Below are 12,858 nucleotides of genomic sequence, written 5' to 3'. Positions count from 1 at the left end.
GCTTTTCCCTCATACTACCTATCTACATACATCATACCCCTAAGTCCGCGAGCTTACCTAACCAACCGACCTTAGCCCATAGTGACGCAGCGTAACACACGAACGAGCGTTTGCCGGGAACCAAGCCCAAGCCACGTCAGAAAACGGCAGGCTTCGAGAATGTCAGCAGGTCAATTCCATGCATTAGCGCAGAGCTCCTCCAGCGCACCCCTGCCGTCCCATCTCCCATCTCCAAAACCACGGAGCGCTCGACTTTCCCCTTCGTCTTTGAACTTTAATATACGCACGGTATGTACAAACATCCCCCATCCGTAGTACTAGCAGCCCAACGCGAATCGGTTCGCGCCCCCGCTGATGCCAATGCCAATGATCGCCGTCGTATTAGCATCCCCTGCCCTGCATGTAGGTATATAGTCCGTAATCTGATTCCCACTAGCCCCTAGGTAGGTAAGTACCTCATACCACAAGAGTACCTCAGACCACGAGAGTACCTAAGTAAGTAACAAACCGAGGCTGAACACTCAAATCGAGTATGCCCCAGCGCCATATTCGCCCCCCTACTCAGTCGCCTCGGTACACACGGCATACAGAACACCTACCAACCCGTGCCGCCGTAATGCATGCATAACACACACCCGTGCGCGCAATCGGGCAGCAGCAGCAGCATCACTATCGACCGGATGACCAGCCGGGTCCAGGATCTAGTATCATCTCCCATTCCCCAGGCTGCCTTGGGCACATTCGGCCCATGTCATCGCCTCCTCCTCCTCGGTCGCAACATAGGACGATATCGGGCACGTCCCGTCTAACCCATCCCCATCCCCATCTCCCTCCCCATCCCAATTCTCTTAGCCTGAGCCGTACTCCTCGCGTTCGCCTTCGCCATCTCCTTCCTCCCATCCCCTCCCCTATCCAACTTATCGCCACCCTCTACTCCCACAGTAATCGTAGGTAGTACTATACCACGGAACCCCTAATTCGCGCTCGGCGGACCATCCCCATCCCACGACGAAGCACCGCCCGCGCCCGCGCCATTGCTCAGCGCGCCACTGCTAGCGCTCCTGCCACCACCACCCCCAACTCCCAGCGCCCCCGGCGCCGGTCCAGGACCCCCGGTACTCGCCTTCCTTCTCAAGCCGCCCGCTTTCAGGCTCCTGGCGCGCTGGTACGCGCTCTCGATCTCGTACTCGACGGCGCATCTGACGGCGAGCGCGCCGATCGCAGGCCAGACGCTCCTCTCGCCGCGCGTGATCCAGTAGTCCAAAGTCTCGCGCGTCGGGGTTTCGAGGAGCCTGACAAAGTCTCTCGCCGACACCTCCGGGACGAGCGTCGTGCTACTGCCAGACGGGACCTCCTCGTCGATGAGGAAGCGTCTGATGCCCGCGGGGAGCATGCCGAGGGTGTCGAGCTGTCTGAGGCGGTGTCGTGCCTCGAGGCCGACGATGCGGAAGAGGTGGCCCGTGATCTGGGACCGCTTGTGGTGGGCCGAGTAGAGGGAAGGTCCGTGCATATCGGACTCGAGGAAGGGGATCAGGTACGGGCGGGCTTGGCTGATGACGAAGTGGTTCACGTTGAACAGCTGGGCCACGCGCGACAGGGGCGCCTTGTGGTGGTCCTTGTCCGAGGTCGCGCGGCCGCCTCCCCTTGGCCGCGACGAGCTAGCCGGCGGTGCCCAGGGGACGATCGCGCCGCTTACGTCCTTGCATAAGATCGTGGTGCGTCTGGTGCCGTAGAATGAGGATGTAGATGCGTTCGATGCAACGGCGGCGGTCCAGATCAGCTACAACGCCACGGACCAAAAATGTCTCGTTAGCACGCGAGCTCTTACCGCTTTTGCGATATGTGCACTTTTCCAAGAAAAGGAAAACAACGAAAAGTGCCTTACGCTTAGCGCCGAGGGTCTAGGCTTCGGCGAGGGCGTGGGGGTTTGGGTTTGGTCTCGGGAGGATTTACGTACCACATTGGGGGCGGTGATGTAATTCAGCAGTGCGGGAATTCCGTCCTGTTCCGCTGTCGCCACCGTGATGTTCAGCACACGCTTACTCTTGTGATATGCCTCCTCAAAAGTCAGGTCGCCCACGTTGGCCTTGACACAATCTTCCAAAACCTTTACGTCGAGGAAGTGACCTTCGCGCCAGAACCTGAGGATCCTACGTAACAACGTGTCCCAGCTGGCTCCAACGAAGGGTGCCAAATTCTGATGGTCGCTATGTACTTGCTGCTTATGTTCCTTGAAAGCGGAGAGGTTGATACCGTCACCTCTCAATACGCGAGGTAGCTCCTCCTCAGTATGGATGGCTACCAGACTCGCGATGAGCGCGCCGGTTGCTGTGCCCGTGATTATTCGCGGTAGCAGACCCCGTAAGAATAGCGCTTTCACGACTCCGAGATGGCACATTCCAAACATGGCGCCGCCCTGTAGCACCAAAGTGCTTCGTCCAAAAGCCTGTCGGGAGTCATGTAGGAAGTCGAGCTTACGTTGGGTCGAGAGGGTGTATGTATGTGTATACTTGTCGTGGAGTGGCGTCGCAACACGGTGGTTGATGTCGCTGATGGCGCCAGCCACCTGCGCGATGTACTCTTCGATCAGATATTTGGTTCCGCCGAACGCCCGGTTGTACAACTTCGGAGAAGTGATGTTCCCGAGGTTGCGAACCAGACCGGAACGCACAAGATCAAGGAGAGTTTGTAAGTCATTCTTGTCGCGTGCTTCGATGATGGAATTGAGACGGTGGTTTATGAGCATCCAATCGTAATGATGAGATGCAGGATTGTTACGCCTACGAACGAAACGAGCGATCTACTTGTTAGTCTTCTTCAATGATGTTTTCCTTACTGACATTTGCTTTTTCAGGACGACCGATCGCATACCAGAGATTTAGTTCCTTGTAGTTATCCAACTGCAACGCGGCATGTTCCCAATCCTCGTATACCTCGGCATTGCGTAGCGCATCGAGCCATTCGTCTACAACACCCTTTGTCGTCCACCGCCCCCAAAGTTTCTACGAGATATCGTTAACGAGATATGATAATCTAGATGTTATTGTCATAAGCAAAAACATACTCTATACCAAAACAAGAATACTTCCAATAGTAACGAAAATATAGCAACGGGCACTCTAAGAATGGGCTGCATTCTCTTCGCATTAAGATACCTCGGTCGGAACCATCGGTAGGGAAGGACGCTGACCGGTCAGCAAAGGGGCACGCGTGTATACAAAACAAGTAAGGGACAGAGGTAAAGAAGTTGGCAGAGCTAAATGAAGACTGTCTCCGCCATTATATGTCGCTTTCCGTTCGCGACGCCACAAAATAAGCAACTGCGGAAAGAGTCACCGGATGTTTGTTCAGAGACGTTGTCTAACTGGAATGGTTTCGATTCGATCCTTCCCTGCCGGACCGAGCTACAATTATAGGAAGCTACCCCAAGCTACAGGTCGGGGTGCATGTGAAAGGGCAATTGTGACGACCGTTGGCCAGTCAGAATTGCTCGATTACATCTGGATTACCAGGATTCTCCATGTCGGCGGCTAATGTTTGCCAAGCCCGATCTGGGTGTCACAACAGATACATGGATACATAAACCGGAGTTATTATTCCTTACCAGATTTCTTACTTGCCTAGATACATTGAAGTACCCTTTAGACATGTACATAATGCTTACAATGTGATTTATGAGATGCAAGACTGCATCTTTCTAGATAATCGGACTTAGGGGTGTATTCACGTAAATGGTATTGGCAAATTAAGCAAAGCGGCTTCTGGAGGTGACTACGAGTAAAGTACAGACCGAAACTCCTTTTCCCGATAAGTTAACGCCCACGGATCCTTTACTCCTCATCCTCGTCTTCGTCGTCGATGATGTGTCGCCTTCGTCGGTGAGAAGACTCGCCGGCTGGAGCGGGCGCGTCTACGTCATCCAGGTCAGCATCCGCATCAGCGTCAGCATCTTCCTCTGCATCGGCCGTCTTCTGTCGTTTCTTGCGAGGCACTTCTTCCTCCTCGTCATCGTCCAGGATGTCTTCCTCGTCATCCTCATCTTCGGCGCCTCCTTCTTCCTCTTCGTCGCTAGAGGCGATGAAATCATCCTCGCGGTCATACTCGTTCCTACGGTGAGCGCCCGATGCGAAGTCATCATCCGAATCATATTCTGGCTGGCGTCGCTTCCCTTTCGATGCTCCCGGTGCACCTCTCTTGCGAGTACCGCCGGGGCCTCTTCGTCCCTCGAGGTCACCAATAGAAAGGCCACTCTTATAGTTGACAGAGGAACCTAAAGCTCGACTATCCATGCGTGCGGATGCGTTCTCCCGTCGTCGCTGTGCCTTCATGCGCTCTTTCTCAGCGGCCTCGGCCTCCCTCTTTTGGAGTTCCGGATCTTTATTAGTTGTAAAGATCATGTTGGCGCCTTGTTTTCTAGCGCGTGCCGCTTCCTCCATGGCGCGACTGAACTTGAGGATAGCCTCGTCCTTTAAGTTCGAGGGCGGGTTGACGGTGTACTGCTCATTTACGTGGCCGACAGTCACGAATAACTCGCTCGTGAAATGTGCGGCTGCGACATAGTAGTTGGCGTCATCTCGCTCTTCGTAGTACGGCTTATCGGCTCCTGGTGCCATTGTCTTCTTTTGTATCTCGTAATGTTCGGCGCCGACTGACATAGTGACCGATCCGTCGTCCCATCGGTGGATAAGCGCGTTGCTCTTCAACTCGCCAGTTTCGGGATCACGAGTGAAACGAACTACGTTCTTGCGCTTATCGGAACGCGCGTTCTGGATATCCCACTCGGTCGCTTCATACGTGTCAGGCTTGTATTCTTCTGCCTGTAACTTAAGGAAGGAAGGGATTTTTAAAGTTTGTAGCTGGAATATCAAGATTAGATGCGGTCAGAATTCCGGCCAGAGATAATGTGAACATACGAAGCCAGCGCCGTCCTTAGAGGTTCTGGGGATCCTGTGTCGATGTAGCGTAACACCCATGATGCGCTTCACCTTCACTTCTTGATCACCATTCTCGATATTTTCATCGCCATCTTGGTCGATGTCACGGTCGCGATTCTCACCATCATCAATTTCCGATCCGAGATCCTGATCACTTAGTACTTGATCTTGGGAACCAACTGATCCTGCCTCGTCACCGAAGAGATCACCACCGCCTTCTGAGTCGGACATCGTGGCGATGGTTATGCCGATGTACGCGATGTAATTGGATAAATAGGATCAAAATATTGGAATTGACGTATCGCGACGGGAGAAATCGCGTCGAGTTGCGATATAATCGCCGTTGGAAAATGTCTCGACGAGGATGACAATGTTGAAAAAAGGAATTAACTCTTGGCAGCACGGTTCCAATTGAAGGAACACCTGCAGCTTCAGTAATTCGTGACTTCCAGCCAGCCGCACTGAGGTAAGCTGCAGCTTCCGAATTTTAGCTTGGTATTCTTATCGATAGGCTGCAGGTTGCAGGCATACCTATCGATAACAATGATTGGACTAAGATGGACTAGCGTCGGGCGTCTAAACGAGCATCTCCTGAAACAGGACTCAAAATATCATTGGGTCAACCCAAAAGTTCAATGTGGGAAACTTCCACACATCGTAAAGACTCTACATTAACGTGACACCCCCCTTCGCCCCCTTTTCTTTAGACGACAAATCGACGATTCTTTTTACCGTCACCGCCCGGCGCGTACTCTCATACGATTTTTATTTCAACAAGTTTACCGTACTCTAATCCTCGCCGTTACCACCGCATAGTATTCTATTTTGACTACTATCCCCCTCGTTCTTTATCCTCTCGACGTGACGGTCGTTAGATTAAGCAATTATGTCTAATCTATTTTCTGGAATGTAAGTATATTCATTTCTTTCTTTTTTTAATCGTTATTATCGTTACGTATTTCTTTTCCCCCTGGGCACAACCTGCATGGATACGTTCGAAATGTCGTCACCGGGATTCACTCGTGATTGCTTGCGTAAGCTACGAGGCATCGAGGCATGAATTCACGAATTCGAGAAGTCAAGTTCAAAAGTTTGGAAAATTGGCCATCATGATATACTGGCAGTACGAAGCGGCTGGGGGGTTTATTGACATATTTATTATGGACGTACCCTAGTCTCATACTACGGTGTACATGTACCGCCTAACCTGATCAGCCTGATCTAAAGAGCCCTGACCTGGACTGAGCCGTTGAGGATGGCTGGTTGGGTAAATTTGGGTTCCGTGGGGATCAAATGTTGTCCTTATTGGTTTCAACAAACCTGTGAACCATACGATGTCTTATACCAGCGACGTTACAAGGCAAAGAGCGGACATGTTCAACCACGAACAGCATGAGGTCGTGCACGTGTGCTGTTACTATCCTGGATAGCGTCTAGCACCACCCAGGCTTTTCATGGACAATTACCCACTATGATGTCTCACGTTCTTTGTGAGAAAAGTTTTGGATATGTACGAGCCTGGAGACGACATGACTAAATCCCTTTGAAAAAAAAAAAGTGAGAAAGGCCAAGAAGCTTAAGCAAGCTGTCCCTGGAGCTATTTCCCCATACAGGACGATTCCACAGAGAAGCTCGTGGCGGTCTGGGTCTTTATGGGTCAATTATATGCAAGTGCCTCTATTCGACCAGTGTTGCCGCAGTTTCACTTCTGTACGTCGGATACGTGGCCGAGGACATGAAGCTTCAAAAACTCGGTAGCTCCGACTACCTAGGTACTATAAAATTGAAGCCTTGTTAATTCTTCCCCACTACTCTTTCATCTCTATGTGATGCTCGACACAACAAAGAATCAGAAGATGCTAACTGCTCATCCTTAGAAACGCTCGATTGAGAGGGACTTCGACCAAAGCTCCAGGTCAGAACAAGAGCCCCATTACAACCAGCAACGGCCAACCCAATTCTCCCACCAACCTGTCTCAAGGAAGCCAATCATCCTCAAGTCTAGCACCAAAGATACCTCCACTTCCAAGCTCACCATCCCTAGCCCAGAATATCGGAATGGATGACGCCGGCAACGCGGATGCCGCCGGAGGCGATGACATCTTCGATGCTTATCGCCTACCTCGACCGCTTCCGCTCTGGCTCAATGCGCAATACGCCAAGCACATCGTGAAGGGCAACTTCATGACCCTCAGCGCCCGCCCGAAGACCGTGGAACAAGGTGAATGGATTGCTCATCAAGGCAAGTTTAACCCCGTTCTCCAGCTTATTCAGACCTAGGTTCCTAACGTGTCACAGTGGTCGAACACTACCGCAACCTGTGGAACTTCGTACGAGTGATCCACGAGAAGGAAGACGATGGTACCACGATCTGCAATCCTCAGACATGCCCGCGCATGTCCGCTGGAACGTAAGTAAATCTACGAAGGTGAGTAGCCTGTTATTGCGTCTGACTTGGAAAATAGAAACCACTCATTCACATGGCTTAACTTTCGACGAGAGCCCGTCGAGTTGCCGGCCTATGAGTACATCACGCTTATGCAGCGCTGGATCTCAGGCAAGATTGATGATACAAACATCTTCCCTACCGATACCAATGGTGTTTCCTACTCCCATAATCCGTCGATCACTACCACGCCCCTCTCGCAACTAACGAATCCCGAGGACAAGGACTGGGTCGGTAATTCTAGCGGATTCCCTGAGAACTTCGTGGAAGTGTGTCAGACAATCTTTCGCCAGATGTTCCGAGTGTATGCCCACCTGTACTGGGCACACTTCATCGATCCCTTCTACCACCTGAACCTCGAGAAGCAGCTCAACAGCTGTTTCAGTCACTTCGTGTTGACAGCTTGTGCACTAGACATGCTCAAGCCGCAAGAATTAGAGCCCATGCAGCCTCTGATCGATCTCTGGGCTGCCAATGGCACTTTCCCGCCCGGCTCGAAAGCATACGAATATTCCAACCACCGCGCTGGAGAACGACTGATGCAGCTTGCGAACGTCGCATAGAAGGTGCATATCTAGTCGCGCAGCAATGATACCCACATAGGATTAGTATGGTTGAGACATACGTCCTGACTCGCGGAAACACCAAAGAACGAGAACATAATAGCATTTGATCATTCGCCTTCAGCACGGAAATGCATATCGAGAGAGTCAATAAGCAGGCACAAAACGGCGTTTACGTTGACATTTATTTTCCATGGGAAAGATTCACATTCAGAGAAGTACGACTTCTGGCTTTTGCTTTGGCAAGTTAATTACGTTCGTTCGTATTCAACGGCGTCTGAATTTCCATTGATACGACACGACACGATATCATGCGAGTTTATCTCGAGATTTCCCATAGCAATGAATGGCAGATGAGCTAAACTGCATAACAAATATCTACCGACCTTTGATTTGCTTTGAATGTGAATAGTGCGTAATTGAACTTGATACAAATATACCTCCAGCTATCCTAGCTATCTGCCTCGGCCAAGAGAGCTTGACTGATGGTGGGCTGATGAGCTTCTGAGCTTGCCCCGCATCAGCTTTCCCAGCGTAGAAGTCAAAGCAAAACAGGAAACCTCAACCGTCATGGCCTCTAGCCTGCCATCCCTCGAAGTAATATTTCTAGTGATTTCACAAGTCTCATAATATGTATGACTCTACGTCCCTAATAAACAGGCCGAAACCAGACTTACAAGACACAATCTGCGAATCAAGCCATATAAGAGCGTCGTTTTAATAAACCGTAACCATTCTCTATTCCCAAATACCTTACACAACCTTAAACACCATGAACACAACCAACTTCGCAAACACAAGTCCAGCAGACGACGCCCATCTAGTGCGGTGTTGGAGGATCCAGAACTGCAAGGACTGTCTCACGACGCAGCCGGACTGCAGCTGGTGTCCGTTCGTACGTGTGCCACATTCACTTTGGCACGTTTCTTGTATTCATAGACATTAATTAAATTCATCCATATATATACTGGATATACACACACGAATAACTAGACGCTTGGCTAACATATGTACAACACCCATAGTCATGGACCTGCGTCCCCAACACCGCCCGAATCCCGCTCCTAGCACCGGCCTGGGACGAGGACGTATGTCCGCACTGGGCGGAGCGGTGGGAGATCCGCACACGGCCGCTAGGATGCCAGGTCTCGACCATCACGACTCTAACGTCCCTCGTGACCATCGCATCCACGCTCGTCCTCGTCTTACTCGTCACTTTGATCGTCTGGGGAGCCCGGAGATTGAGAGCATACGGGAAGAAAAATCCTGGCTGGTGGAGGGTATCTAAGTCCGATTTGAAACGACTGCCCGCCAGGTGGCGATTGTGGCTGCGCACTAAGGTAGGAGCTAGAGATGTGGATGCGAGCACGCGGGATTCAAGAGATGAAGGGGACCGGGAAAGGGAGCCTTTACTGCCATCTTGAAGACCAAACAATGGGACCGACAGTTGGGTTGTATGCATATTTATAATTTATTGATTTCGAGCTCGATCGACTCTTCTATGCAGGCCTCAGCCAGAGCTTACCGGCGGAATGATAGCGACCTCATCGCCCTCTTTGATCGTCACGGTTTGAGAAGACTCATCATCGGGTCGTGGAACATCAACGTATTCAAGATTGATCGTCACCATAGACGAATTAAGAATCTTTTCTGTAATGCCATTGTATGTTTCTTCCAACTTCAAGAAAAGAGCCGAAAGAGTAAGCGGGGCGGGGAATGTATCGAACTCCTTCGAAGTGTATGACTGCGCACTTGCGAAGTATAGGAGGTTGAACCAACCATCCTTTGGCTTTGGAACAGTGCTCATGGTTGGGTCTAGTCGAGATCAAGGAAGGCAAAATTGAATCTAGTCTGGTAAACTTCTTGTTAGCCTCAATATTTTTGATGAGAATGACAATAAAGTTGATAGATAAGTGTTGAGTCAGAGATCTTGGTGATAATGAGAACATCAGTGATGGTCAGGTAATACATGCTATTTTTATACATCATTGCAACAGAGTATTGAATACTGAAAGAAATAAAACACTTACGAAACTATGAAATAATCAGTTGTTTTTGTAATCCAGGTATGGAGATTGTTGGGAGTCGAAATGATGAAGAAGAGAGAAGGTGAAAAAAATAAAGTTGGTTAAATTATATAGAAAGACTCTTCGGCGCTAGAGTAGGATTGGTGACTAAGCGGAACCACCACTATTCTACTCCGAAAATTGTTAGCAGCCTCATCGCGGATTTACCTTTAATGGCGGAACAACTGAGTTATCTATGGATATGCTCGCCCAACTTTCATGTTGGTCTTCGCAGTGGAAGTTGAGGAAAAGTTAGGGCTTCGAGGACAGACAAATATTGGATCACGAAGAATAATAGTCGGGGTATGAATTGTTCTTTATTCGCAACGCAAAAGGCCCATCATAGTCCGGTGACTCCTGTAACAAAAGGAATCATGAATGCGAATGCCGTATCATGCGAGGCTACTGCTCGTAGACCGTAGTCATCAGCTAGCAGCAAAAACCCGATTCTCTTGATCCTATTCCCTCCCAAACAAACACCAGCTTATCGTAATCGTCGGGCCTCACGTTCGGACTCGAGTAGGCAGAGAATGTCGTCTTCACGAACTGTAGAATATCAACGTTAGCCACTATGTTGCCCTATCGTAGTCGGTAGATGTGTATGGGTTCGCACCTGGTCCCTTGACGTTTCGGATAATGCTTCGGGTCTGGTCGTCCATGAATTCGACGCGGACTTGGGTAACACCACCACGAGAACCTATAACCGTCAGTTTCTGTTCATTTTTTCCTCTTGTTTTTCGTATAGTATCGCGTAGTTCGCATCGCAAAGATTTAACAGGGAAATCGTACCGGTTCGGCCCAGGACACGGGTGACCTTGACAAGCTTGACAGGTTGCTTAGAAGATTCCATATTGGCGATCTGAGTATTCTGATTAAAATTAGGTCTTGAATGTGATTTCGGGAGTGTTGACCGTACTGGTGATGAGGTTTGCAAGGGTTGTTGCTACTTAGTCGCGAATATGGAAATTTGTCAAAAGGCGGGTAGGTTGAAATTTTTTGATCAAATCGAAAAGATCCAACTTTCGCTTAAGCTGTGCTAGTTGTGGGTAGGGCTTTCTTTCTTGTGCATGGACCATCATCTATCGATAAGGTGCTTTATTAGTGGAACTTTGATGCTCGGACCCGCTATATTACCTTACACTTTTTTAGGACATAAGTATCATTAAAGGCATGACAAAGATACCTTCTAGTTGCATATAAATTAGGAGAGCATTGATTCTACTTCCTCGAGATGATCCATTTTCAAGAAAAAAAGCATTTGAATATCACATTCATCATTTAGCCAATAGGGTATCAGAGCTAATTCGACACAGAACACCAAGTAGTATCTCCATTATCATGACAACGTAGCGACCTTGGCCTCTAGGTCTTTCACCCATCCTTCCACCACCTTCATGTTCGCAGTCATAGCTGTCCCTCTTTCGCCCATGGACCCTTCGATTTTCTCTAGGGCTTCTCTCCATTCCTTGATATCAGCAGCCATCTCACTTTGAGAGTTCTCGATACGCTCTAGGGTATCGTTGGCTGTTGCTGCATCGGCATGAATAGCCCTCAACGAACGGAGTCGATCTAATAACGGAGGTAGAAGTGGTGTTAAGCTTTCAATCGTTGGTAAAGTACCATAGAGCGCATTAATCTTGGCCGTATGCTCCGAATCATCTGGTTCCACAGGAGAGGCACCCGAGGAGGCTAGAGAATCTTGCGCAGCCTTAGCAGCTTTTCTAGACTTCTCTAATTGTTCGGCTTCTTGGGTCAGAGTCCGTACTCTGCGACTAATGCTGTCGAGGGACGAGGTAGAAGCTTCCGACAACGTCAAGATCTGGTTTTGAAGTGTATCTAGTGTAGGCATGATAGCACGGGACAGGCCGTTGCTTTCTAACTCAGGCATAGCTGACGAGGTAATACCAATCGCCTTTTCGAGCAGTACAAGTCGTCGATCGAAATCGGCAGCTGTGGCAAGGGCATGGCTTTGTTCGTAATTCGGCGCGTAAGTGACAGTATACGTTGCCTCATCCACCGACTGAGCCGAGTCTCGATTCTCGTCCTTCGATTGTTTGCTAGATTTCTGATAGTCCCGAATAGCTATTTCTCTTTCTGGCAGCGTTGACATCTCTTCTAAAGCCTGGCTAAGTGACACAAGCACTTCTTCCTGGTCTGGCGCAGAGTCCTTCGACTCTGCTTTCCGTTTACCGTACTCTTCTTTAGCCTCTTCAATCTCTCGCTTCAAGCGCGCGATCTTTCTTGCTAGGTCTTCGTCTTCCTCCTCATCGCTCAGATCACCGATTTGCTCGGTACCATCTTCGAGGATTCGTTGTCTTCGGCTGGAGGTTTTGTACGATTTCCGTTTTCCATTTAATCGGTCCGAAAAATCTACGTCTCGAGCGTCGACTTGCGAAGGCATAAATCGAGACCGTGCTTGATCTATTCGGAGTCTGGAGTGTGAGATCCCTGGGGCGTCATCGTCATCATCATCATCGAATTCATTGTCTGACTGCGATCGGCCCGCGGTAGTCTGAAATAGTGGCTTAGAAATAGACTTATTTCACCCTGGGGTATCATTACACTCTTACCGGAATAGTGGAGTTATCATCCGTTAACTCGGGGGTCTCGTAGATGTCAGGCGCAGAGTCCTAGATATCGATTAGCATGATAATTAGAGTTTCAGAGACCTCAAGTTTCAACGTACCAGATCTGGTAATGCAGCATACTTTCGGTTTAGCGCCATGTTCAAGATTGCTCCGCCTTAATGATCGAAATCATATAGTAGATGGGAACGTAGTAGAGTGTAAACAAGTGTGAATGTTCTCAAGTTGAAGTTTAGTGGAGTTGAGATGGACATAAAGAAAGCA

At 49.5% G+C, this 12,858-nt stretch overlaps 6 protein-coding genes across 6 annotated transcripts; 2 read left to right on the top strand and 4 right to left on the bottom strand.

Annotated features, from left to right (window-relative positions):
• Positions 1 to 973: 973 nt before the first annotated feature.
• Positions 974 to 3,136, bottom strand: GGS22DRAFT_183054 (uncharacterized protein; the record flags this gene model as incomplete). Its single annotated transcript, XM_047964045.1, has 4 exons — positions 974 to 1,780; positions 1,886 to 2,780; positions 2,872 to 3,002; positions 3,065 to 3,136. The coding sequence occupies 4 exons, from the start codon at positions 3,134 to 3,136 to the stop codon at positions 974 to 976; spliced, it is 1,905 nt and encodes a 634-aa protein (XP_047823545.1).
• Positions 3,137 to 3,690: 554 nt separating this feature from the next.
• GGS22DRAFT_148965 (Leo1-like protein-domain-containing protein) lies at positions 3,691 to 5,380 on the bottom strand. Its single transcript, XM_047959068.1, has 2 exons — positions 4,914 to 5,380; positions 3,691 to 4,856 (listed from the first exon to the last, which is right to left on the bottom strand). Exons 1-2 carry the CDS (start codon positions 5,163 to 5,165, stop codon positions 3,831 to 3,833), a joined length of 1,278 nt encoding a protein of 425 aa, XP_047823544.1. The 5' UTR covers positions 5,166 to 5,380; the 3' UTR covers positions 3,691 to 3,830.
• On the top strand, positions 5,375 to 8,318 carry GGS22DRAFT_148963 (Mob1/phocein family protein). Its single transcript, XM_047959067.1, has 5 exons — positions 5,375 to 5,400; positions 5,501 to 5,843; positions 6,812 to 7,176; positions 7,233 to 7,344; positions 7,400 to 8,318. Exons 2-5 carry the CDS (start codon positions 5,821 to 5,823, stop codon positions 7,941 to 7,943), a joined length of 1,044 nt encoding a protein of 347 aa, XP_047823543.1. The 5' UTR covers positions 5,375 to 5,400; positions 5,501 to 5,820; the 3' UTR covers positions 7,944 to 8,318.
• Positions 8,319 to 8,482: 164 nt separating this feature from the next.
• Positions 8,483 to 9,493, top strand: GGS22DRAFT_2989 (uncharacterized protein). The gene is made up of 2 exons (XM_047966746.1): positions 8,483 to 8,838; positions 8,969 to 9,493. The coding sequence occupies exons 1-2, from the start codon at positions 8,716 to 8,718 to the stop codon at positions 9,365 to 9,367; spliced, it is 522 nt and encodes a 173-aa protein (XP_047823542.1). The 5' UTR covers positions 8,483 to 8,715; the 3' UTR covers positions 9,368 to 9,493.
• On the bottom strand, positions 9,454 to 10,859 carry GGS22DRAFT_183050 (ribosomal protein s28e; the record flags this gene model as incomplete). Its single annotated transcript, XM_047964044.1, has 4 exons — positions 9,454 to 9,758; positions 10,517 to 10,555; positions 10,623 to 10,706; positions 10,799 to 10,859. The coding sequence occupies 4 exons, from the start codon at positions 10,857 to 10,859 to the stop codon at positions 9,454 to 9,456; spliced, it is 489 nt and encodes a 162-aa protein (XP_047823541.1).
• A 389-nt stretch (positions 10,860 to 11,248) lies between these two features.
• GGS22DRAFT_148954 (Dynamitin-domain-containing protein) lies at positions 11,249 to 12,842 on the bottom strand. Its single transcript, XM_047959066.1, has 3 exons — positions 12,696 to 12,842; positions 12,580 to 12,639; positions 11,249 to 12,521 (listed from the first exon to the last, which is right to left on the bottom strand). Exons 1-3 carry the CDS (start codon positions 12,732 to 12,734, stop codon positions 11,346 to 11,348), a joined length of 1,275 nt encoding a protein of 424 aa, XP_047823540.1. The 5' UTR covers positions 12,735 to 12,842; the 3' UTR covers positions 11,249 to 11,345.
• Positions 12,843 to 12,858: the final 16 nt, after the last annotated feature.

This window comes from Annulohypoxylon maeteangense (assembly GCF_022496945.1).
Source record: "Annulohypoxylon maeteangense strain CBS 123835 unplaced genomic scaffold GGS22scaffold_1, whole genome shotgun sequence".
NCBI classification, from domain to species: Eukaryota; Fungi; Ascomycota; class Sordariomycetes; order Xylariales; family Hypoxylaceae; genus Annulohypoxylon; species Annulohypoxylon maeteangense.
Note: the sequence above shows the minus strand (reverse complement) of the source record. Positions and strands in the feature narration are given on the sequence as shown.